Raw genomic sequence first — 26,082 nt, 5'->3', positions numbered from 1 at the left:
TTAGTTTGGGTATGTTTATTGTTCCTCAGGAAAGCTACAGTATAAGCTCCAAGTTCTCTAAGAGCCCCTAGTTCCTCTCATTCGAGTGGAATGTTGCACATTTGATGTGACAGTGTACATTTTATTTATTATGATTTTTATTTTCACATTTTATTTGTTTTTCCTGAAGTAAGCTACAGGTGGTTGTCAATTCATGATACTTTCTCATCTCCTAATTTCATTTGAATACTTAATATACAATGTCAATGGTGTTAAGAATAATTAAAAACATAAATAATGCTACACAATAAATAGAATGCTTCAATTGCCATTTTCGACGCTGTGATCGGTGATCGGTGATATCGGATCGGCAGATCACTGGTTCCAGTGATCGGTGATCGGTGATCGGCACCAAAAACCCTGATCGGAGCATCTCTACTTACAAGGCTAGTCCGCTAGCTCATCTAGGCATGTCTGACCATGTGTCAATCCTCCTGATTCCTGCATACACCACAATGGGGAAAAGTGCTCCCACCACCACTAAGACTGTCAGAACCTGGCCAGAAGGGTCCGCTCCACTGCAGATCTGCCTAAATGACACCCTATGGCAGGAATATGAGCATGAGGACCTGGAACAGTACACGTCGTCGGTTCTGAACCACATAGTGAACTGCACCAACTCAGTCACCGTGGACAAACGGGTCCGGGTCTACCCCAACACGAAGCCATGGATGACTGGGAAGGTCCAAAAACTGTTAAATGAGAGGGACAACGCCTTCTTCGCAGGGAAGCGCACACCGCTGTACAGCTCCACCAGGGCCAACCTAAAGCGCGGCATCAAAGCGGCCAAGGCAGAGCACAGAGAGAAGATTGAGGAATGCCTCCTGAGCAACGACTCCAGGCGGATGTGGCAGGGGGTTCAGCAGATGACAAACTTCAGAGCCAACAGGCTCACAGCCGCAGAGGACGACCCCCTGCAGGCGGGAAAGCCTCGGGGCCGGATGGCGTCCTGGGACGGGTGCTGAGAGACTGCGCCGACCAGCTGGCCGGGGTTTTCACCAACATCTTTAACCAGTCCCTGTCCCAGGCCACCGTCCCACCCTGCCTGAAAACCTCAACTATCATCCCAGTCCCGAAGAAAAGCACGGTGAGCTGCCTAAACGACTACCGCCCGGTGGCACTCACACCAATCATCATGAAGTGCTTCGAGAAACTAGTCCGGGCCCACATACTCACACGCCTCCCGCCCAACCTGGATCCATACCAGTTCGCCTACAGAGCCCACAGGTCCACAGAGGACGCCATAGCGACGACTCTCCACGCCACTCTATCCCACCTGGAGAGGGGAAACAGCTACGCGAGACTGCTCTTCGTGGACTTCAGCTCCGCCTTTAACACCATCCTTCCAGACAGGCTAGTGACCAAACTACTAGACCTGGGTCTATCACACTCTATATGTGCGTGGATCAAGGACTTCCTGACCGACCGCCCCCAGAGGGTGCGGGTGGGCCCCCACACCTCCACAGCCCTCAGCCTCAGCACTGGGTCACCCCAGGGCTGCGTGCTAAGCCCCATCCTCTACAACCTCTACACCCACGACTTTACCCCCATCCACCCCAGCAACTACATCGTAAAGTTTGCAGACGACACCACCGTGGTGGGATGTATCTCGGGGGGGGACGAGGCGGCGTACAGGGATGAGGTAGAGCAATTGAGCAAGCTGTGCAAGGTAAACAACCTGCTGCTAAACAAGTCAAAGACCCAGGAATTCATCGTAGACTACAGGAGGAAAAAGTCCGAGATCCTGCCCCTGCTCATCGACGGAGAGAGCGTGGAGATGGTCTCAAACCTCCGTTTCCTGGGACACATCATGCGGGATGACCTGGCCTGGAAGGACAACACTAAAGGCACCATCAAGAGGGCACAACAGCGGCTATACACCCTGAGATGCCTCAAGAAACAACACAGCAAGCAGGAGATGCTGGTGGCCTTCTACCACGGCGCAGTGGAGAGCATCCTCACCTTCGGCATCTCCAACTGGTACCACAGCTGCACGGCAGCGGAGAGAAGCGATCTACAGAGAGTCGTGAGAACAGCACAGGGGATCACCGGCGCCACCCTCCCCTCTCTGGAGGAGCTGTACAAAACACGCTGTCTCAGGAGGGCCTCCAAGATCTCCAAGGACCCGACCCACCCTGGGCACGAACACTTTGTCAAGCTGCCCTCGAACAGGAGGTACAGGACCCCGGCCGCTAGGACAAACAGACTGAAGGACAGCTTCTACCACAGGGCCGTCAAGGCCCTGAACACAGAAAAGGCCTAAGTTCTGGGCCCAGGACAAGTCCGGACGGATTGTATGGCAGCTAGTGCTGAGGCACAAACATGTACATTTTCAAGCCTGCAAACTGTGACACTTTAAAAAAAATGTGAAAAAATACTTTCTTGTGAAATATGACAACCCTATTTGACTATCTGTGCAGTATAGTACAGTGGATTGTGTACATAGCCTCTATTGATGTAAACCAGCTCCTTACCTTCTTGTGATTTTATGCATCTATGCTTTTTCCAAAATGTGTTTCTTTTTCCTTTCTTAAACACCAGGGGAGCCTCCCCTCCTAAATTTCGTTGTTTGGTACCTGTACTGTAACAATGACAAATAAAGTCTATCTATCTATTAACAGCCATTGTTTACATTTCGGGGTCCTAATGAAGCCGTACTCGAATTCTGATTGGTTTATCAACTAGAGCGACCAGCGATGTGCCTGAGCAGACAGACTATTAAAAAATAAGTTTGTGAAAATCTCCGACATAATACAGCTGCAAACAAAATTGTTATAGACTTAAGAGAATTACTTAATATCGTATGTAAGAGATCGTTTACTCTGTAGATGGAAAAATATAAACTTCGCGATAAACGCATTCGGCCCACCACCTAATATGGATACAAACAGAGTGGCGCTTTCCACCAGCATTTTATCAATCACTCCCACTCCTACCGTCAGGTCGGCGCCTCCGTTGTTGTTCAAGCTAGTGTCGCTTTCCCAGTCCTTGTGTAATAAGTGAAGTTGTTGTAATGTTTGCCCTCTGGCACAGTTATAAACTTAATAAATGACTCGTGTTGTCTTCAGTCTCAGCACTGTGTGCGTTTATGGATCCACCATCTTAGTTCCACATCCCGTTTCCTGGTCTCGCGAGAATAACTGACGTCTTTATGACGTCTGAAGTTTATTTGTATAGCATTTTTCATACACCAGGGGCAATTCAAAGTGCTTTACAGTTTTTTGAAATACAAATATGATACACAAACAAAATACAAATATGATGCCTTAGGTTAGGAGAGAGACGTCAGCTATTCCCGTGAGACCAACGAACAGGTCCATACACCGTCCGCTAGGTGGCGGTAATGCGCCTTAAGTTGGTCGCAAACCTTCAAACTGAGAAGAAGAAGAAGCCCAACGAACGGGATGTGGAACTAAGATGGCGGATCAATAAACACACACAGTGCTGAGACTGAAGACAACACGAGTCATTTATTACGTTTATAACTGTGCTAGAGGGCAAACATTACAACATGTTCACTTATTACACAAAGACTGGGAAAGCGACACTAGCTTGAACAACAACGGAGGCGCCGACCTGACGGTAGGAGTTGGAGTGATTGATGAATGAAGCAGAGAGCTGCTAGATACAATGGTCAGTAGAGAGCTGCGTTAGTGATACACGATCATTATTACATACTTATTCATTACAATCAAATACAATCATGTTCATAGATGTGGCTTTGTTTGGCTAGTTAACCAGCCAACTCTGTAACATTACCCTTGGCCTAGTGAATTACTCATGACATGACGTAGGCCTACTAGTTCCCTCTCGTCCGCATTTCAGACAGCAAATGTTACCAGCCCTTTATAAACAAGCACAAACACTTTCCACCACTTATCCATGGCACTTTTTGTTCAGTAAAAGATTGCATTTCATGTTCGAAAGGCGCTATATAAATAAAGCTTTACTTACTTACTTACTTACTTACTTTTACACTGCTGTACTGAAAAGGTACTGAACCGTGACTTCAAAACCACAAACTGAAATGTGTCTGTACCGTTACACCCCTATATATTTTAAATGTAACAATACAAACTTGATCTATTCAAATCTGTAATCTCTTACCTTTCATTCGCTATTTTCATTTCGTCTGCACTCTTATCCTGTGGCCTGTAAATGGTATTTGAAAATCATGGCATAATCAGCCTATTTGCTGTGTTGTCAACACAGAAAAAGCTAAACTTTTGGTTTTCCCTTGAAAAAGAGGGGGCCACATATTAAGGAGCTGTAATTCCTAGACCCTTCCTCCAATCTGGATAGGAATACCCTCAAATTAAAGAGGGTATTTAGTCTGCACTTTAAGGCCATATTCATTCTATAACTGTAACTTGAATATGTTTTGGTAAACAGCTAAAATGTCCAAAATGCATATATATATATATATATATATATATGGACCTACATATAGCTTGGCTACTGTTTTCCACTTCTGGTAAAAAAAATAACATAAAATATGTTTTGATTAAATTTCTTCACTCTTGTTTTAATATTTTGATCATCTTTATTCATAGGATTCCCTGCACTGTGAACTCCCCATCTGGGCAATGATGGATGCTTCTGCTTGTTCTGGTCATGACGACATGCGCCAGTGCTACGTCCAGTGTGGGAAGAAACTAAACATGGCGGATATTGTGAAAATACGGCAGCGAATTAGAAAAGGAGGACAACACCATTGTGGTACAACTGATCAGTAAGTCATACACATGCTGTGAATCCTGTCCACAAGTAGCCTATTGTGTTCACAGGGTTCGACAGTAACGCTTGTCCGGAGCAAGTTAAAAAATCGCCGGTTTTGTTGCTGGTCCTGGATATTTTTAACTGTGTGCAGGAAGAACAACAGACGGCATAATAATAATATCTTCATTCCACGATCATCTAGTCTGGTCTGGCGCCTGCGCCGTCTGTTGTTCTTCCTGCACACAGGTAAAAATATCCAGGATCCAGCAGCGTTGTCGGGCTCGCGCAAACAAATCCGGCGAATTTTTTACTTACTCCGGGCAAGCGGGCAAGCGTTACTGTCTAACCCTGGTTCAATAATTCACCATAGGGTGCCAGGTGTACAGTATGCTAATGGTGGTCATTGAATTGATATGATGAATTATACTGCCAGGTGCATAACTATAATCTTAGCCAAGTCATTGTATTAGCTCAGTACATTTCAGCAGCAGCTAAACAGTTGGTAATTAAAGGGCAGAACTATAAGCACATCTAATAGATGAATGTCATGTATGATAACGCAGCAAGCTTGCTTGAAAGGGAGCTGCCAGTCAAGTGTGCAAAGTCCACGCCCATACAGCCCTCTGTCTGACCAGGAAGTTGAGCCTAACTAGAAGATTATTGTCATTTTTTCTTGTGTAAAGTATTGGACACAAAATACAATTGGAACCGTTTAATGTCTATTTTCCAGACCCTTTAATTACAAAGAAATGCAATCAGTAATCCATAGATTATTGCATTTGCAGGACATGTCCTGTCAGTCTAGATGGGCTTTCAGTGAACTGGTTGGCTGTCATTTATAATTGACTCTGCACTGTTTGTGCCTCCATTGTTTCTAGATGCAGGTCCTCTTCAGCTCATGTAACCATGTATGAACCAGAGTCCACAGAGTCCCCCGGATCTGGCTGTGGTTCTCCAGCCCTGAAAATCACACAGTGGGGTCCAGAGGTGGTGGTAGTGAAGCTGGAGAAAGAAGATGTAGAGGAGAATAGAGTGATGGTGAAAGAAGAAGTGGAGGAGAAGAGAGTGATGGTGAAAGAAGAAGATGGAGGTGCAGCTGTGATGCAGAAGGGTGTGATGGTGAAAGAAGAAGATGGAGGAGAAGAAATGAGGGAGGAGGGAGTGATGGTGAAACAAGAGGTCGAAGTAGAAGTGGAGATTGAAGACACGGATGGTAAGTCTTTGTTGTATAGTGGTGAGGGTCATTGCACTGCTGTATTCTGACAAATGTTTCCTTAAATTCAGCTTCGGCCAAGAAATTTCAATTGGGTGCATCCCTCATTTAAATGACACAGTTCTATCAAGGATGGAATATTACAGTTTTCCATTACAGGTATCCTAACACTCTGAACACTTCATGTTCCCACAGTGTGTGCAGACTCCAGAGATGTGGTGTTACTTCTGGCACTGCTGAGTCTATGGAAGCAGCACTTGTTCTCATGTTGTTTCTAATCCTGTATATGTTCCTATTCTTACAGGAGAGAGCTCCAACCCAGACTCAGACATGGAGCCCAGCTCCACCGCATCAGGAAGCCATAAACAACACAGACGGAGGAGGAGGAGCTCAAGACAGAAGAATCACCACTGTTTAGATTGCAGTGAGAGTTTCATTTGTCCAACTCACCTTAAATCACAACCACAGACTCAAGGAGGACAGAAGACTCACTCTTGTCTTCAGTGTGGAAAGAGATTTGGTTATATGAGCAAACTAAAGAGACACCAGAGAATACACACAGGAGAGAAGCCATTCTACTGCTCCCAGTGTGGGCAGAGTTTCATTGAGGCAGGACACCTAAAGACACACCAGAGAATACACACAGGAGAGAAGCCATTCTGCTGCTCCCAGTGTGGGCAGAGTTTCAGTGAGGCAGGATCCCTAAAGAGTCACCAGAGAACACACACAGGAGAGAAGCCATTCTACTGCTCCCAGTGTGGGCAGAGTTTCAGTCAGGCAGGAAACCTAAAGAGTCACCAGAGAACACACACAGGAGAGAAGCCATTCTACTGCTCCCAGTGTGGGCAGAGTTTCAGTCATGCAGGATCCCTAAAGAGACACCAGAGAATACACACAGGAGAGAAGCCGTTCTGCTGCTCCCAGTGTGGGCAGAGTTTCATTGAGGCAGGACAACTAAAGACACACCAGAGAATACACACAGGAGAGAAGCCATTCTGCTGCTCCCAGTGTGGGAAGGGTTTCAGTCAGACAGGAAACCTAAAGAAACACCAGAGAACACACACAGGAGAGAAGCCATTCTGCTGCTCCCAGTGTGGGAAGGGTTTCAGTCAGGCAGGACACCTAAAGAAACACCAGAGAACACACACAGGAGAGAAGCCGTTCTGATACGCCTGGACGTACTCCAACACTATTCCTCCCCCCACATTTGTTAGATTGGCCTCTAGCCTGTGTGTACGGATTGACATTGACAACAATGCAGATTTTTTATTTTTTTATGTGTGTTTTTTATTATTCTGAAAGTTTAAATGTTTTAGAGCCCCCTCAATATAACAGTTTTAGGATCCTTAAATACTTTTTGTCAGCGAACTAAGCTTGTTTTCATGAAGTGATTCACAACACTCGTCTGCTCTAACACGTTCTGAGCTTTGTACTCGGGTGAGTGTTGTCATGGTGATACATGTCTTGTTCATGTTTAGGGACTGTGTGATCAACTAGTTATGTGTAGTTATGTGTTTTTAGCATGTTCATGTTCTGTCAGCATGTTGTGATGTGCTGAACATGCAGAGCAGCTGTTGTTGTTAGCTAGCTAGCGAGATGGAGCACAGTCTGAAACTAATGTGTTTGTTTGTTTTGGTTCACGGCGAGTTGAATTGAGGTGCCCCAACATTTAAATAAACTATCTTCTTCAACTATTTTCAACTGCTTTCAGTGTATGACATCATTTGAGAGCTTACAATCTACACTTTAATAATAAAAAAAAAAAAAAGGAAAGATGACCGTGCCGACTTGGTCCACCTTTCACCAGCCGCTGTCACTCACATTTGTATAAAATGGGGCCAGTGGAGTCATTGATGCATTATTTCATAAGGGAACATTTCAACCTCATGACTCACAATAATAGAGCTGCACAGTGTGGGAATAATATTAGATAGAGATTGAGTCAATTATTTATCACAATTTCCCCTTTCAACAGAATACAAAACAAAACACAACTTTCATAAATAAATACATAGAGCATGGAGAAATTAACATTTGATATTCATCACACTTCTGAAATGATCCTTCAAAATACAGACCTCTCTCTCTTTCTAGGCTGATTGTGTAAAAAGAAATGATATATGAACTGGGTGTTGGACGTTTAACAGTGTTCTGGGTACATTCTGAATGTAAGTTGTTATTCATGATGACTTTGTGTTATTGTAATAAAGGCCTCAGTTGAGACTCCTTGTGATGTCATCAGATATCGATATTACCATCCTCGTTCTAGCTATGCTCTAACATGTTTAATTTTTCTAGATCATTTTAGAGATTTTGATCATCATCTACAGTGACTCATTCACTAGTAAGCTGTCATGTATTGAGGCTGGACGACACCGACAAGAGAAGCAATGGGAGACCACAACAACACAGATTCATCAATCTATCTATCTCTCTCTCTCTCTCTCTACATATCTATCTAACTGTCTGTCTGTCTCTCTGTCTGTCTGTCTATCTATCTATCTATCTATCTATCTATCTATCTATCTATCTATCTCTCTCTCTCTCTCTCTCTCTCTACATATCTATCTAACTGTCTGTCTATCTATCTATCTATTATTGTAACTATCTATATCTACCTATCTATCTACCTATGTATCTACTGTATGTATCTATCTATCTATCTATATCTACCTACCTATCTATCTAACTATCTATTAGCTTTTGAAGACAGTGAAAGTGGCAATAAAAAAAAGAAGAAAATGTGTTAATTTTCTCAAATTGTTTATTTCCATTAATGTATTCTTTCCAACTTAAGTAAAATGTATATGTTACGGTATATGTGGGAAAACTAGGGTTAGGGTTAGGTGCTAGGGTGACTTGGTACATGCTGGCATGTCTAACCCTAACCGTAGCACCCTAGCACCTAACCCTAACCCTAGATTTCCCACATGAACCGTAACATATATTCATGCTTTGTCACAGGTCGGACCATGACCGTCGATGCCATTCAATGACTTTTTATTGAATCAAAACATCTAATAATTCTACAGAAGTCTATTCCCGCGACACGAAGGAACGAGAGGGACAACTCAGACGGTGGAAACGAACAGAGTGCTGAAGCGAAGACCTCACGAGTGATTATTACGTTTATAGCTGTGTCGGAGGGCAGACATTACACCTTAAATCTGCTACAATTCTCCCTGGTCGTGAGGAAGTTGAGCAGGTCGATCATAACAACTTTATAAACGTGGAGATCGGTGAATGTTACATGAGCGCAGGTAAGGAAACATGAGCGTCTCTGTAATGCAGCTGTTTCATTCACCTGAAATGTCCATGATGCTCTAAGTTACGTCGGAAGTGTTTCAGAAATCTCATTCTTAATTAATTGACGATATCATTTGTCATCATATCATTGTTTATATTCATTTTTTATTAAAAAAAAAAAGTGAAGGTCTTGAAGATACAGATGACAGACTCGCATACAAGTTCACACACATGAATATGTATAGTTTTCAGAGACAAAGAACTGGGATTCGTACACGCTCAATTGCATAAGCATCTTGTTTATTTAGTTTATTTATTGGAAGGATCCCCATTAGCTATGCCCATAGGCATGAGCTACTTTTAGTGGGGTTCACATTTAAAACATACATTACAAATAACATTTAACATGTAAAACATACTTAAATTACAAATATAAAACATTAAAATATATCATACATCATACAAGTTTACATTTGGCATAATATAAAACACTTATATATCTAATTGGAGTCCACATTTAAAACATACAAGTAACATTTAACATATAAAACATACTTTAAATTACAAATATCAAACATTAAAATATATCATACATTATACAATTTTACATTTGGCATAGCCTAATATAAAACACTTAAATCTCTAGTTACATAAAAATAGAACAACATTACAACCATGTTAGAGATGACTACACATTTCCATCTAGTGTCACAAGTTTGCTGTACCCAGGTGTTTCCTTATCTGCTTTTTGAACATACGTTTACTTGTCACGTTTATAATTTCTGTTGGTAGTAGGTTCCATGACTTCATGGCTCTGTATCCCACTGTGCGTCTAAGAAAATGTGTATTAGCTTTAGGGAGTGAAAACCTTCCTTCTGTTACTCGTCTAGTGACATAGGTACTGTATGTGAAGCCAAGTTATTATTTAGTTTGTTATACTGATCTGCTGGAGTTTTATACTGTAAAAGGCTCCATGTTGACAAAAGAAGTGCAGCTGTGTAAATGTTGAACAGGCCATGGGACCTTGCTGGAATATAGGGGGGAGGAGATCTGATATGTATTTTGGTCCAATACCGTTTGGTGATTTGTATGCAATTAGATAAGTATGGAGTACTTTGAATTAAATTCTCTGAGAGACAGGTAGCAATGTAGAGATCTCAGGTTTGGTGTAATGTGTTCAAACTTGTGTTTTTGTTAGGACCCCAGCAGAGGCGTTTTGCATGAGCTGGGCAATGGGCAATTCAAAGTGCTTTACAGCGTTAGGGTTAGATACAACAGATTGACATACAGCGTTCGGGTTAGATACAACAGATTGACATACAGCGTTAGGGTTAGATACAACAGACTGCTGTACAAATACAGCAAGAGGAGGATAGTGAAGTCTATTATTATCATCCTAATTATGAAGGGTGAAGAAACACTTCATCATGGTCTGATGTTAATTGAACAATTTCTTTATTGATACAAGGAACATCTTCTCCTGCAGAGAGAATGCAGAATGGTTCCAAATCCTACTTGTCTGAGCTGAGACACATGCCTTTATAGGTTTCCTTAAAAATGATCTCATAGTGTGACGTTTTAATGTATTCATCATACTTCATGGTACATTCATACTTACTATTGTTCTATACAGTTACATGTAAAAGCTAGTTCTTATTATAAAGCATGTCGAATTTACACCAACTGTTGTATGTGTGTCAGTGCATAGCAGGCACCACCTGTCGTATGTGTGTCAAGTCAAGTCATTTTTATTTATATAAAAATAGCACATTTACAACGACAAAACAGCCGCCCAAAGTGCTTAAAGAACACCCCTACAGTCAACGTGGTGACAAGGATGACTGACTTGTCATTCCCAATGAATGAATGAATGAATGAATGAATGAATGGTCTTTATTGTCATTGATATAGTACAGGTACCATACAACGAAATTTAGGAGGGGGTGCTCCCCTGGTGCTAGGAAAAAAAATACTAAAAACAAGAAGGGAAAAAGAGCTGGTTTACATAAATAAAGGCTATATATCCACTATCCACTATACTATACTATACAAATAAAACACTGTGCTGTACTCTATGCTATGCTATAAATATCCTAACATTTCCTATCTCTGAACCTTATGTACCCGAGGGTTGTCATATTGCACATAGTATTATTGCACATTAATTTAAAGTGTCGCAGTTTGCAGGTTTGAAATGTTCACAGTTGTGTTTCAGTATTGCACTTGATTACAATCTAGTAGCTGCCATCAAATTGTCTAGATTGTCCAGGGCCTAGAACCTAGGTCTTTGCTGTGTTCAGGGCCTGAATGGCCCTGGGGTAGAAGCTGAGCTTCAGTCTATTTGTCCTTGCGGACATGGTCCTGAACCGCCTGCCCGAGGGCAGCCGAACAAAGTGTTCGTTCCCAGGGTGGGATGGGTCTCTGGAGATCTTGGAGGCCTTCCTGAGGCAGCGTGTGTTGTACAGCTCTTCTGTGCAGATGATCTAAACACGCCTGATCCTGCGTGTCCTCTGTGTAGTTAAGCTGGTTTGAGTCATGGCTGCAAAGGAGAAACACATTTGTAAACGCTTTAAACTCTTATGGCAGTAATGAACCCTACACATCTTATCGTTTATCAAACAATACCCTCAACAATGATTGACTACTTTTAGAATTGATCACAATCACAGTCTAGTCTCTGTCATCAGTTCCATTGTGCTTAATAAAAACACTGCATACTGCTACAGTACAGCACAGTATGTGCTGCATGTTTGGACATCAGTGGATGATTTACTGAAAAAAGTTTGAATAACACTTATTTACTTCAGGATGGATCTTATGGTCAGCATGGTAACACTTTGTGACGTTAGAATTATAAGGTTCTATCTCCATTTTTGGTCAAAATTGAGGTTTTTACATAATCTGATCCATTAGGTGTTTATTAATGCCTGTGTGGTGTTATTTTTAAAATGTTGACATTTTAAACATTGAAATTGAAATTGAAATTTTAAAAATAAATGTTGAATTTTTTTTTTTGACCTGAAGGTAGTACTACCGAAAGGTCCGAAAACTGCTCAAGGAGAGGGACAACGCCTTCTCAGCGAAGGACACACTGCTGTACAGCACCACCAGGGCTAACCTAAAGCGTGGCATCCGGGAGGCCAAGGCAGACCACAGAGAGAAGATTGAGGAATGCTTCCTGAGCAACGACTCCAGGCGGGTGTGGCAGGGGGTTCAGCACATGACAAACTTCAGAGCCAACAGGCTCACAGCCGCGGAGGACGACCCCCTGCTGGCGGAAAAGCTGAACTCCTTCTACGCCCGGTTCGACGAGGGGCGAATGGAAACCACAACACAAACACCACTCTCTCCAGCTCTCAGCAGCCTCACCCTCACAGAGCATGAAGTGAGACGCGTGCTGAAGGCGGTGGACCCCAGGAAAGCCTCAGGGCCGGATGGCGTCCTGGGACGGGTGCTGAGGGACTGCGCCGACCAGCTGGCCGGGGTTTTCACCAACATCTTCAACCAGTCCCTGTCCCAGGCCACCATCCCACCCTGCCTGAAAACCTCAACTATCATCCCAGTCCCGAAGAAAAGCACGGTGAGCTGCCTAAACGACTACCGCCCGGTGGCACTCACACCAATCATCATGAAGTGCTTCGAGAAACTAGTCCGGGCCCACATAGTCACACGCCTCCCGCCCAACCTGGATCCATACCAGTTCGCCTACAGAGCCCACAGGTCCACAGAGGACGCCATCGCGACGACTCTCCACTCCACTCTATCCCACCTGGAGAGGGGAAACAGCTACGCGAGACTGCTCTTTGTGGACTTCAGCTCTGCCTTCAACACCATCCTTCCAGGCAGGCTAGTGACCAAACTACTAGACCTGGGACTATCACACTCTATATGTGCTTGGATCAAGGACTTCCTGTCTGACCGCCCCCAGAGGGTGCGGGTGGGCTCCCACACCTCCACAGTCCTCAGACTCACCACCGTGGTGGGCTGCATCTCGGGGGGGGACGAGGCGGCGTACAGGGATGAGGTAGAGCAGCTGAGCAAGCTGTGCAAGGTTAACAACCTGCTGCTGAACCAGTCAAAGACCCAGGAAATCATCGTGGACTTCAGGAGGAAAAAATCTGAGGTCCAGCCGCTGCTCGTCGATGGAGGGAGCGTGGAGAGAGTCTCAACCCTCCGATTCCTGGGGGTGCACATACAGGATGACCTGTCCTGGAAGATCAACACAGCAGCCATCATCAAGAAGGCACAACAGCGGCTCTACTTCCTGAGAGTCCTCAGGAAAGACCACATCGGACAGGAGATGCTGGTGACCTTCTACCGCTGCGCAGTGGAGAGCATCCTCACCTACTGCATCTGCGTGTGGTTCTCCAGCTGCACAGCCGCAGAGAGGAATGCGCTACAGAGAGTCGTGAGATCGGCCCAGAAGATCACCGGCGCCCCCCTCCCCTCTCTGGAAGAGCTGTACAACACACGCTGCCTCAGGAAGGCCTCCAAGATCTCCAGAAACCCATCCCACCCTGGGTACGAACACTTTGCTCGGCTGCCCTCGAACAGGCGGTTCAGGACCATGTTCGCAAGGACAAACAGACTGAAGCTCAGCTTCTATGAACACAGCAAAGAACTAGGTTCTAGGCCCTGGACAATCTAGACAAATTGATGGCAGCTACTAGATTGAAATCAAGTGTAATACTGAAACACAACTGTGTACATTTCAAACCTGCAAACTGCGACACTTTAAATGAATGTGCAATAACACTATGTGCAATATGACAACCCTAGGGTACATAAGGTTCAGAGAATAGGAAGTGTTAGAATACGTATAGCATAGCATAGAGTACAGCACAGTGTTTTATTTGTATAGTATAGTATAGTGGATAGTGTACATAGCCTTTATTTATGTAAACCAGCTCTTTTCCCTTCTTTTTTTTTTTTTTTTTTTTCCTAGCACCAGGTGAGCCCCCCCTCCCAAATTTCGTTGTTTGGTACATGTACTATATCAATGACAATAAAGACCATTCATTCATTTTTGAGTTACCTGGGACTATCACACTCTATATGTGCATGGATCAAGGACTTCCTGACCGACCGCCCCCAGAGGGTGCGGGTGGGCTCCCACACCTCCACAGCCCTCAGACTCAGCACTGGGTCCCCCCAGAGCTGCGTGCTAAGCCCCATCCTCTACAACCTCTACACCTACGACTTCACCCCCGTCCACCCCAGCAACTCCATCGTAAAGTTTGCAGACGACACCACCGTGGTGGGCTGCATCTCGTGGGGGGGACGAGGCGGCGTACAGGGATGAGGTAGAGCAACTGAGCAAGCTGTGCAAGGTTAACAACCTGCTGCTGAACAAGTCAAAGACCCAGGAAATCATCGTGGACTTCAGGAGGAAAAAGTCCGAGATCCAGCCCCTGCTCATCGACGGAGAGAGCGTGGAGAGAGTCTCAACCCTCCGATTCCTGGGGGTGCACATACAGGATGACCTGTCCTGGAAGAACAACACAACAGCCACCATCAAGAAGGCACAACAGCGGCTCTACATCCTGAGAGTCCTCAGGAAGGAACACAACAAGCAGGAGATACTGGTGGCCTTCTACCGCGGCGCGGTGGAGAGCATCCTCACTTACGGCATCTGCAACTTGTTCTCCAGCTGCACAACCGCGGAGAGAAATGCGCTACAGAGAGTCGTGAGAACAGCCCAGAAGATCACCGGCGCCCCCCTCCCCTCTCTGGAAGAGCTGTACAACACACGCTGTCTCAGGAAGGCCTCCAAGATCTCCAGAGACCCAACCCACCCTGGGTACGAACACTTTACCCGGCTGCCCTCGAAAAGGCGGTACAGGACCATGGCCGCAAGGACAAACAGACTGAAGAACAGCTTCTACCCCAGGGCCATCCAGGCCCTGAACACAGCAAAGACCTAAGTTCTGGGCCCTGGACAGTCTGGACGGATTGATGGCAGCTGCTGGACTGAAAAAAATCAGGTGTAGTGCTGAGGCACAAATATGTACATTTCTAGCCTGCAAACTGCGACACTTCAAATGAATGTGCAATAACACTATGTGCCAGTGGCGGCTGGTGCTAAAATTTTTGGGTGGGGCACAGCAGTGTGGCGGGGGGGTCCTCTTTCGCCCGCGCAGCGCGCGTTTTTTTTCGCGTGCACGTTTTTTTCCCGCGTGCACGCGCATAAACACGCACTGGCGTTACAACCATTGTATAATTTCAACTTTCACCCTTAAAATGACCGTGTGGGCCATGGAGAAGTTACCCTGTCAACTACAGACACTGAGGTGGAAGAGTGACCGGTCTATGGACGTCGGTACGGTCCAATACCCAGTGTCAGACAAGGAGGAAGTCTAGTCAACAAGGCTAGTACAGGCCTCACAGCTACACTCAGGTTAATAAAGGTAGCAGATGAATATGTGTACTATGTGTCTGTGTGACATGGCTACATCAATGAGCAGAGATGAATGCTGCAGTCAGTAGTACAGTACTATCTATTTCATAGACACATGATGGATGATGATGGAGAGTGATGGTGGTCAACACAACACAGCAGGTCAACACATTCAATGATGTATCACAACCAGACCATGTCAGAAACACAACCAGACCATGTCAGAAACACAACCAGACCATGTCAGAAAAACAACCAGACCATGACTGTAACACAACCAGACCATGTCTGTAACACAACCAGACCATGTCAGTAACACAACCAGACCATGTCAGAAACACAACCAGACCATGTCAGAAACACAACCAGACCATGTCAGAAACACAACAATGCATCAGCTGAGTTAAAGAAAACCAACTCTTACCTTTGATGACAGAACATGAGCCGTGTTTACCCGTACCTCCGCCTTGCTCCGCGCATATTGCTATGAATAGTTCGAAGATAGGTGCTTGCACGTTAGGTGCGAGGCTGCTTGGTTAACCCATTAGCGGGAACATTATTAGTTGCACAAAATAGGCTGATTTAATTGACCATGAACATCAGAGACAGACATTACGAATGTTCATTTAAAATACTCCGGAAGCCCGAAGTCCGGAAAACCGGAAGTCGGGAGTCCTCAGCATAATGCATTGTCTGCAATACAACAGGAGATTCAGGAGGACGCACATTTGTGCGCCCTGGCCAAGAAATAGAGACAGCCAATTGGAGCGCTGCTACAGCTCACGTGTAAACGAAAAGTATTCGTCCTGGCATAGACATCCATTGACCGGCGCCCCCGCGTTCTCCCCTATGTATTTTAACAGTGAGTTTTACACACACACACACACACACACACACACAGATAAAAATGTTTATTGTATTGGAGGATTTTTAATGAATGCTGATAGGCGCCGACAGAATATCAGCCGCATTTTGTGAATAAACAATGTTTATTTTAAAAAAAAACTTTTTTTGTGAAGGTGGGGGCGGCGCCCCAGCGCCCTCTATCGGCCAGCCGCCACTGCTATGTGCAATATGACAACCCTAGTCGTCTATCTGTACAGTATAGTATAGTGGATAGTGTACATAGCCTTTATTTATGTAAACCAGCTCCTTCCCTTCTTGTGTTTTTTTAGTTTTTTTTTCTTTCCTAGCACCGGGGGAGCCACCCCTCCTAAATGTCGTTGTTTGGTACCTGTACTATAGCAATGACAATAAATAAAGACCATTCAGACCATTAATTCATAAAATACAAAGGTTCCATCTCACAAAACATAATGGAATGTAAAAACTTTGACGCTCAATATCTCTGAACTACCCTAAACGGAGATAGAACCTTATCATTCTAAGCTCACAACTTGACAATCTACATTTCAACTTGGCCTGCTATTAAACAACCCTGTCCACACTGTGTCCCGGCTGTACCTGGGAAGTCCAGCTTGTAGGGCTGCCTGTTGAGAGTGAAGGACATGGATCCTTGAGGGTTTTCCTGGTACTGTGTCTCTATGTCAGCACCTGACACTGAGCACTCCTTCTGTTGAGACAAAGACCGTATTTGATTTATTTCTTTGAAATTCTGATGACAGGATTAAATCCCTTGAGATGCATCGTCTTGTTTTCGAGGGGGTAGCTACGGCATTTCAAATGCAGGTGGGAAGAGAACAAAACAATAGGGACCATGAACCACACAGTACTACAGGACATACAGTATCATCAGAGATGGTTTCAGGAATTCTGTACGATTGATTTATATTGTGTATATTAGGTTTCATAGATCAATAATACTTACCCAATGTGTGTGTGCAAGTACATGATAAATGTAGATGATTAGATAGATGATTTTATTCATTTTGACTGCCAAAATGCACTACACCAACAATTATTTAACAATAATTTAAATAATAATTATTTACCGTTCCAAGAATCATGTTTCATGCGTTTTGAGCACAAGTTCCTTTCGGAGTATTAACAACATTGGTAGTCTCTAGTGTAAAATGAATCTCACACTCTGTTTGAAGGTGAACCACTTTCCACTCCCCTCACACTGCCACTTACGGCCAAGCTCCACCTACTGCGTTGCGTCACCTCGCCATCGGCGTTGCGTCAACTTCCCGTTGTCCAAGCTCCACCTACTGCGTTGCTCCACTGTCATTTTTTGTATACGGGAATAATTTCACCCTTGACTGCACACACACACTCTCAACACACCCGCCTACCATTCCCCGCACCCACGTTAGTGACACATAGTCTGCATTCCGCACACATAGTTTAGATACACACCCCACAACCATCCCACTAAACGCACCACACACTTCACGCATTGCCCTCCCCTGTTTTTGAATAAACGCGCCCACGGGCTCCTTGCATACGCTGTCTCAGAGTCACCTCCTTGGGTCCAGTGCCAGCCAGCCTAACAGTAAACAGTATGAAACAGGTGTAGTGCTACAATAATAATAATAATCCTCGCAAAAATATTACGTAATTTTCCATATAGCCTACCTAGATAATTCTCCTTTTTCCTCCAAGCAAATGCATCCATTTAGCATTACACCACTTGTCTGAAATTATTGCTGTCCGGACTCCCCTCTTCATAATATGAATATGATATAGCATGAATGTTGTTCATATGGCTGGTTAGTGTTTATTGTAAATACATACAAAATAAACGTTCATAGCAGTGTGATCTCTACTTTTAAGTATCTGTATTTATTCAAGTCTATCTAGTTTATCTTATCTTATTCATAGAGCCCACAAGCAGTTGGCTAACTTAAAAACTAAACTACCGGCTTTACAGTTGTTATGCACTTATATCATAAGCTCATAGGCTAGCTAGCTAACGTTAGCTGCTCATCCAACATTGAAAATCATATGTAGCTAGCTGACGTTAGCATTGTGATGTGTAGCATTATATCTTACCTGATAATCCAAGTGTGGACCCGATCTCACCCCATGCTCGGTCCTTCACCTGGGCATCATGGTACAATCGATCATTTAAAAAATAATATTTTTCGACCTCAAGGATCAGCCGTTCGTCGTCCATTCCTGCAACAAACTTTCAAGCACCTGTGGTGATTGACAGCTGACTCGCGTGAATAGCAATTCGCAATAGCTGAGTAGTTGGCTACAAGAATGTTCAATCTGGTATTATCTCTATTAACCGCTGTGGTGATTTAACAGCTGATAAAAAAAATTATAATATACTGTATATATATATATATATATATATATCATAATATCAAGTACACTACCAACAGAGCAAAACAATAAAACAACACCAGAAAACAACCAATAGGCTATACAATTATAACCAACAACTACAATTGTAAATATATAATTTATCTCATTGTGACGTCTGCGTCCACCGTCAAAAATCAAACTTCGCCGAATTTTTACTTTTGACGCAGCCATTGGACGCAACGCAACGCTGACGCAACGCAGCAAGTGGAGCACCTTTCATTGATTACAATGCATTTGATCCCAATTCCGGACGCAACGCACATTTGACGCAACGCTCGATGGCCATGGTGGAGCTTGGCCGTTAGGTGACTGGCCTGCTGCTGAGGACACGCTCATTCTCTGGACACCTGACGTCGCTCGAACAATTCTGTCCAATCAGAGAGGGGCATCGTCAAATCAAGATGTTTTGGGAATCAATAATCATAAATCAATAGTCATTAAAGATGACTATGCACGCAAATCAAAACACCGCCGGTAGATGTTTGCTATTAAGGACCGAAGTCTTACTGATTGTGCCTTTTACCTAACTATAACTCACCCTGGTCCACTTTGGGGAGACTGGTACTTCGGACGACGAACAACTTTTCTCTTCCGCTTGGCACTCACCTGACGCATTTCTGACAAATAAACACATATAAATAACGAAATAACAGCCAATAAGCACACACACTGCATCGCATTTGTTCAGCACAGATACAAACACACCACTCCAACCACATTCACAAACTTCGAATTTCTAAATGAACCCAAACTTGTGTGAAAACGTGCATTCTGGGATGGTTGTGTACGGGTTCTGTAGCCTAACTGACAGACCTCTGAAGCGGATCTCGTAGACATCAGTGCCGATGTTGAACGTGAAGGAACTCTTTGGGTTACTCTGGTACTTTTTCTCGATGTCAGAACTCTTGGCCGGGCCTGGGTTTCCCTTTGAATCCTGTGTCAAAAAACACATCCAGTCGCTAAACGTTCTTTACGAACCCACAGGAATTCAACCTAACCTAACCTCCCTTAAGAATCGGCCATTAAGAATCATGACTTGAAGAATTCATGTACAGCAGAAATACAGCAGACCGTTCAAGTGAAGAATTGCTCGTTGTCTAGACTCTAGATCAGTGGTTCCCAAACTTTTTCAATCAGGCCCCCCTTGGGTAATTGGAAATATTTTCGAGCCCCCCCTAACCCGGTTCCCACCTAGATTGATATAATTAATTGTATAAAGTTGTAAAAACATTACATTTTCTCTTCTAATAATAACAAGACACATACAGTATATCCAACTATAGTTTTATATTTTATTATGGTTTGAAAAGGAACATAAGTGCTTGGCAAATGATCCTGTGCCACTGAAATATTCAACATATCAACATTAACTAATTTCTACTGCATCACTATTCTTACTCCTCACATTTCTATCACAATTACGATCAATGACTTGTGTGTGCTTGCTTTGCCTTGCAAATCTTCTCAAAGCGGGGTTGTTGTTTTGAGACTGCCACTCTCAGTTCATTCTCAATGTTCAACTTCGACCTGTATTTGCTTTTGATAGCAGCAACAGCAGAAAAGCCTATCTCACACAGGTACGATGTTGCAAAAGGCAGCAGTATTCCCACAGCTTTCTGTCCAATGAGAGGGTAGTCCTTCTCCACTCCAATCCAAAACCCAGCCAAAGTCGTGGATGTGAACTGCAGCCTCATGGTTGACTCTGAAGTCATGTCGATGTACTGTTCCTCTTCCGCAGTGCTGAACATGGCAGGTGGTGGTGCAACAAATGGATCTCTAATCCAGTCGTATTTGGCACTGTCATCCACAGAGAAGTATTTCTGGAAGCTTTGTTTCAGGGCTGAGATGTGCTCTCTCATACATGGAACCACTGTGCTCTGCAGCTCATTGGTCTCGATGAATGCCTTCAGATTCCCAAATGAGTCGATGTCCCCCTGTTCAAGTCTCCTGCCCCACATGTCCAGTTTCCGTGTGAAAGATTGTATCCTGTCTGCCAGATGTGGAAGGTGTGTGTTGTTGCCCTGCAACTGTAGATTCAATTCATTGAGCTTCTCAAACATGTCGCTTAGGTAGGCCAATTTCATGAGGAAGTCTTCATCATTAAACTTGCTGGCAAGTTCGTTCCCTTCCTCCTCCAAGTAGATTCGGATCTCATCTTTCAGCGATAGCACCCTGGACTAGGAGCACCTTTCCGCGAGAGAGCCAACGCGACTCGCTGTGAAATAGCACGGCTGTGTGCTCGGAGCCCATCTCCTCGCACAAAGCGGAAAAAATGCGAGCTTTCAGTGGTCTTGTTTTTATGTAATTGACGGTGGTGATAACATGAGCCAAAACGTCATTCAACTCTGGACTCAGCTGCTTTGACGCGAGTGCCTCCCTGTGTATTATGCAGTGAGTCCACACTGCTTTCGGTGCAACGCGCTTGATGAGCGTCTGGAGCCCTCCCCGTTTTCCTGCCATGGCCTGGGCACCATCGGTGCATATCCCCACACAGTCCTCCCATTTCAGATCGGCTTCACTCAGGTATTTGTCTATGATTTTGAACAGTTCATCAGCTGTTGCTCTGTTTGGGACATAGTTGCAAAATAGCAAATCCTCGCTCAAACCCTCCGCATCAATGTATCTGACATACGCTATTAACAGACAGTCCTTGTTACTATCTGTGGCCTCGTCTACCTGGAGCGCAAAGCGTTGGTCTTTTATTTTCTCAACAAGCTGCTCTTTCATGTCTTCTGAGATGTCATTGATGCGTCTCGCAATAGTGTTGTTTGACAGGGGGATAGCTTTGAGTTTTTGGGCTGTTGCCTCGTCTATCATATGTGAAACCATCTATTGCAGCAGGGAGTATTAACTCCTCAGCGATGGTGTGTGGTTTTTTAGACTGGGCGATACGATATGCCACTTTGTAGGAGGCAAGTTGAGCATTAGACGTAACAGATGCTGTTTTAACGAAACGGCTCTGCTGACCACGGTATTCTTGGAGTTTTCTCTTGAAGAAATCGAGGGGCTTCTTCACATCAGTCGGGTGTGTGGTCTCCAAGTGACGTTTCAACTTGCTAGGCTTCATGCTTTCTGCCGCTAAAGTTTTGAGACAGAGGACACACAGTGGTCGTTCCTCCGCACCGACCACATTAGACGTGAAGCCCAGGGAGAGGTATGTATCGTCATACTTTCTTGACTTTGGCTTTGGGACGTTTGTCATGGGCTCCTTCGCTTTTCGTTTAGCTTCTGGCTCTTTCATAAACTTATCCATTGTTGTTGTTGCTGCTAGATAGCTGGAGGAGGGAGTGCGCGCGTCAATGACGTGAATGGATCGCGCGTCAATGACGTGAATGGAGCCCCCTCGCTGCCTCTTTGTTACAGTTTATGGCCTGCGCTCCATTCAGGTTCTCATTTTTATCATCCAACGCCCACAACACCCCTGATGGTAACCTTAAGCAAGCAGTGTTTGTTTACAGCTCTTGTGTGTGCATTTTTTCCCCCTCCCATATTATTTCTGCGCCCCCCCTGCAGTACCCCCGCGCCCCACTAGGGGGTCGCGACCCACAGTTTGGGAAACGCTGCTCTAGATACAGGTGAAGCCTATCGATATATGGCTACACTCTGGGTTGGTGCCTGGTAGTACCTTTCCTCCAAACTTCTCCCAGCCACGACTGCTGCCGTAGTACCACGTCCACTTTGTCTGCTGGCCGTCCAAACGCCTCACGCTCAGATTATTTTTACCTCTGATCCTCATGGCCTTGAAATCAATACACACTTCCCTAGAGAGAGAGAGAAAAGGACAGATGAGAGAGAGAGAGAGAATAAATTAAGAGAAGATGTGAGAGGCTGTACTGATCAATTAACCACTGTTTCAATCAGTCTGTTGCCGTCGTCCTTCAGGTTCCTTCAGGTTCCCTTACCCATAGGGGGTGTTGTAAATGTTGATCCCTTTGGTGTTGGGCTGGGAGTACTGGGCCTCCAGAATGTGATCGTTGGCTATGTTACACCAGCCTTTCCCATCCATCAACTGCCATTGGTAGAGCCTGCCATCATCAAGCTGCATATCTGACAGGGATATAAAAATACATATTGGGACATTGTTCAGGCAACACACACAGACAAGCCAGCGTATACACAAGTCAGCATACCGTGATGTTAGAATTATAAGGTTCCATCTCCATTTTTGTAAAAAAATAGTTTTTTACATAATCTGATCCATTAGGTGTTTATTAATGCCTGTGTGGTGTTATTTTTTTTAAATGTTGAAATTTTGAGTTAGTAATTAATAAAATACAAAGGTTCCATCTCACAAAACATAATGGAATGTAAAAACTTTGACGCTCAATATCTCTGAACTACCCGAAACTGAGATAGAACCTTATAGAACCCCTCACTGTCCCACCCTCAAAACTCAAAGGCTTCGGTCACCGTGCCTTTTCACGAGCTGCACCCCGCCTCTGGAACTCTCTCCCTCAACCACTCAGAGACTCACCCTCACTCCTCACTTTTAAATCCCACCTCAAAACCTACCTGTTCTCCCATGCCTACAGCCTCCCCTACCCCTAGCCATCTCCCCCATCCCGGCCACCCCCTCCCCCCCTGGACACGCATACAACCTCCCCTACCCCTAACCCCCTGACACTGTAACCCCACATAGACAGCCCTTAGAATGTCTACCTCTATTTTATTTACTATTGTTCAGCACTTGGATGCATTCAATGTATGACTATATAAATAAAGTGTGATTGATTGATTGATTGATTGATTGATACCCTTTATCACACACTAATCGTGAGCTTAGAATGATAAGGTTCTATCTCCGTTTAGGGCAGTTCAGAGATATTGAGTGTCAAAGTTTTTATATTCCATTATGTTTTGTGAGATGGAATCTTTGTATTTTATTAATTACTAACTAAAAAATGTCAACATTTTAAAAAACAACACCACACAGGCATTAATAAACACCTAATGAATCAGATTATGTAAAAAAAACTCAATTTTGACCAAAATGGAGATAGAACCTTATAATTCTAACGTCACGCTTTATCACACACTAATGTCATTTGTACCTGTAGATGACGATCTCCTGCCCCTGGCTTCCCCCCGTCTCTCATTAGAGGCGGATCTAGGGCTTTTGGGGTGAGTGAGGTGACAGTTGGCTCCATCGCGACATGTCCCCCTCAGGGCGTACTTGCAGACATGCAGATAGTGGCACTTCTTCCCACTCCGGCAGCCACCTTGGTTGTAGAACCTGCAGGGCTCTCCCTGAGCCTGAAACCCCATACATACAGCATCAATAACTGAAGAGATAACATTGTGAACGTAGACACAATGGGCCAGTTTCACAGACAAGGCTTAAGCCTAATCCTGGACTAAAAAGCATCTTCAATGGAGATTTTACATTGAAAGTGTGATTTAGTCCAGGACTAGGCTTAAGCCTTGTCTGTGAAACCGGCCCAATATGACTCAATTATAAGTATAAAATCACCTACGTTAACATATTATCATACCATCATATTATTGTATTATCATACCATTATATAGTATATACCATTATATAGTTCATACTCCCTATATGTGATGTTCTTCCCACATCAATTCCTATGATTGGCCCGCCCTCCCTAAGTAATATATATGTTACGTTACACGTGGGAATACGGTACATGTGGGAAAACCCTATTAGGGTTAGGGTTAGGTGCTAGGGTGCTAGGCTTAAGGTTAGGGTTAGGGTTAGACATGCCAGCATGTACCAAGTCACCCTAGCACCTAACCCTAACCCTAGTTTTCCCACATGTACCGTATTCCCACATGTACCGTAACATATATACATCAATACATGCCATTTAGCTGAGGCTTTTATGCAACCCTGTCAGGACACTACCACGAACACCAGGAGGCCCATGGGAGACCTCTCGATGTCCCAATAAACTGACCTGGGGTGGGGGTGTGGTAGGTGGTGCTGAGTCTGGCTGTGGTCCTGCTGAGTCGTCGTTTGAGTTCTCATCTGTGTCGCTGCTCTCTGAGTCGCTCTCAGAGAGGCTGAATTCCTCTCGGTAGGACTGGTCGTCTGCAAAGTAAAACATCCGATTACTTATTATTTTATATCAGAAATAACAACGGGACCCAGAGGACAGGTTCATTGTCATGCAAGGAATGGAATGAGGAAGGTTACCTTTCCTCTTTCCATTCCATGGATGACAATGAGCCTGTCCTCCAATGTCTGTCTCCACTGGTGTTTTCCACAATGTGCATGGATAGTTATAAATAACTAAACAGGTGGAAGTAATCTCACAAGCATTGCTTGCATTGCCCTTTTAAGTTTAAATAAATTGCGCCGCGGACACTAACAGTACAGGATAAATCAAAGTGAAACCACGGGTGGAGTGCTGTTGCGTTGTATTTAGACATCTAAATACATCATTTACTATCAACAAGTACCATAGTCAGTGTGACAATAATGAATAGAATAGAAGAATAGAACAGGCGAATTAGATGAGAACAGTGGACACAGAGTAAACAGATTCCAAGCGAGAGCTCACCGTTTGTGCTGCTAGACGCCATGGGGAGAAGTTATGTTTCGTTTTCGTTGTAACTTTAGGTATTTCCAGTGACGATTCCAAAATCATCTGTTAATAAATAACAACTTGCAACTTGCATGCTGGGAACTTCAGTAAATAAACATTTAGGTTCAATCAATTCAATCAATTTGGGTTACTTTGACTGTACCCACAACATGGTATATGTATTAACAGGGCTCTCAAGTTTTGAACAGAGTTCAGAGTGAGATTTTGGCGGTGGGGGGGGGGGGACGGGGTCTGATCTGATAAATGACATCAATTTGTAAAAAAAAATAAAAATAATCACACACACAGTCTCAGCGTCAAAGGATATGGTCTTCTCCCACGTCGACCAGTCTGTAGCCACTTCGAGATGTGAATGATCAATTCAAATAATCTGTCCTCTTCTGTGTAGCGAGCATCTGAATCAATAGCTCCAGTCAGCCCGTGTCGTTGGAATCAGAACGTTGTTTGTTGTAGCGGGAATATCAAAATGTTACCGCAAAATGTTACAGCAATGCTATTATTTTCTGATTGGCTGTTCGGTAGCTATATTTTTTTATTTGATTAGCTGGTGCGTGGCCTTCTGAACTCTAGGGGAACCAGAGGGAACTCACTTGATTCTCTACCTGTTCTGTTTTAAAAAAATAGCG

The 26,082-nt window shown here is 44.2% G+C and overlaps 1 protein-coding gene across 1 annotated transcript in view; it reads right to left on the bottom strand.

Annotated features, from left to right (window-relative positions):
- LOC308164497 (protein mono-ADP-ribosyltransferase PARP14-like) overlaps positions 1 to 24,955 on the bottom strand; it is a gene marked incomplete at both ends in the record, with an annotated part of 55,802 nt that extends 30,847 nt beyond the window's left edge. Inside the window, 6 exons of the mRNA XM_080538572.1 lie at positions 19,429 to 19,507; positions 19,704 to 19,824; positions 22,516 to 22,651; positions 22,793 to 22,937; positions 23,942 to 24,143; positions 24,806 to 24,955. Of these exons, the coding sequence (XP_080394698.1) occupies positions 19,429 to 19,507; positions 19,704 to 19,824; positions 22,516 to 22,651; positions 22,793 to 22,937; positions 23,942 to 24,143; positions 24,806 to 24,955 (833 nt within the window). The remainder of the gene's footprint in view (positions 1 to 19,428; positions 19,508 to 19,703; positions 19,825 to 22,515; positions 22,652 to 22,792; positions 22,938 to 23,941; positions 24,144 to 24,805) is intronic.
- Between the last annotated feature and the right edge of the window lie 1,127 nt (positions 24,956 to 26,082).

The sequence above is a fragment of the Nansenia antarctica genome, assembly GCF_963989245.1.
Source record: "Nansenia antarctica genome assembly, chromosome: 8".
In the NCBI taxonomy this organism is placed as follows: domain Eukaryota; kingdom Metazoa; phylum Chordata; class Actinopteri; order Argentiniformes; family Microstomatidae; genus Nansenia; species Nansenia antarctica.
The sequence above is the reverse complement of the archived record's forward strand: the minus strand, read 5'-3'. Positions and strand labels throughout refer to the sequence as shown.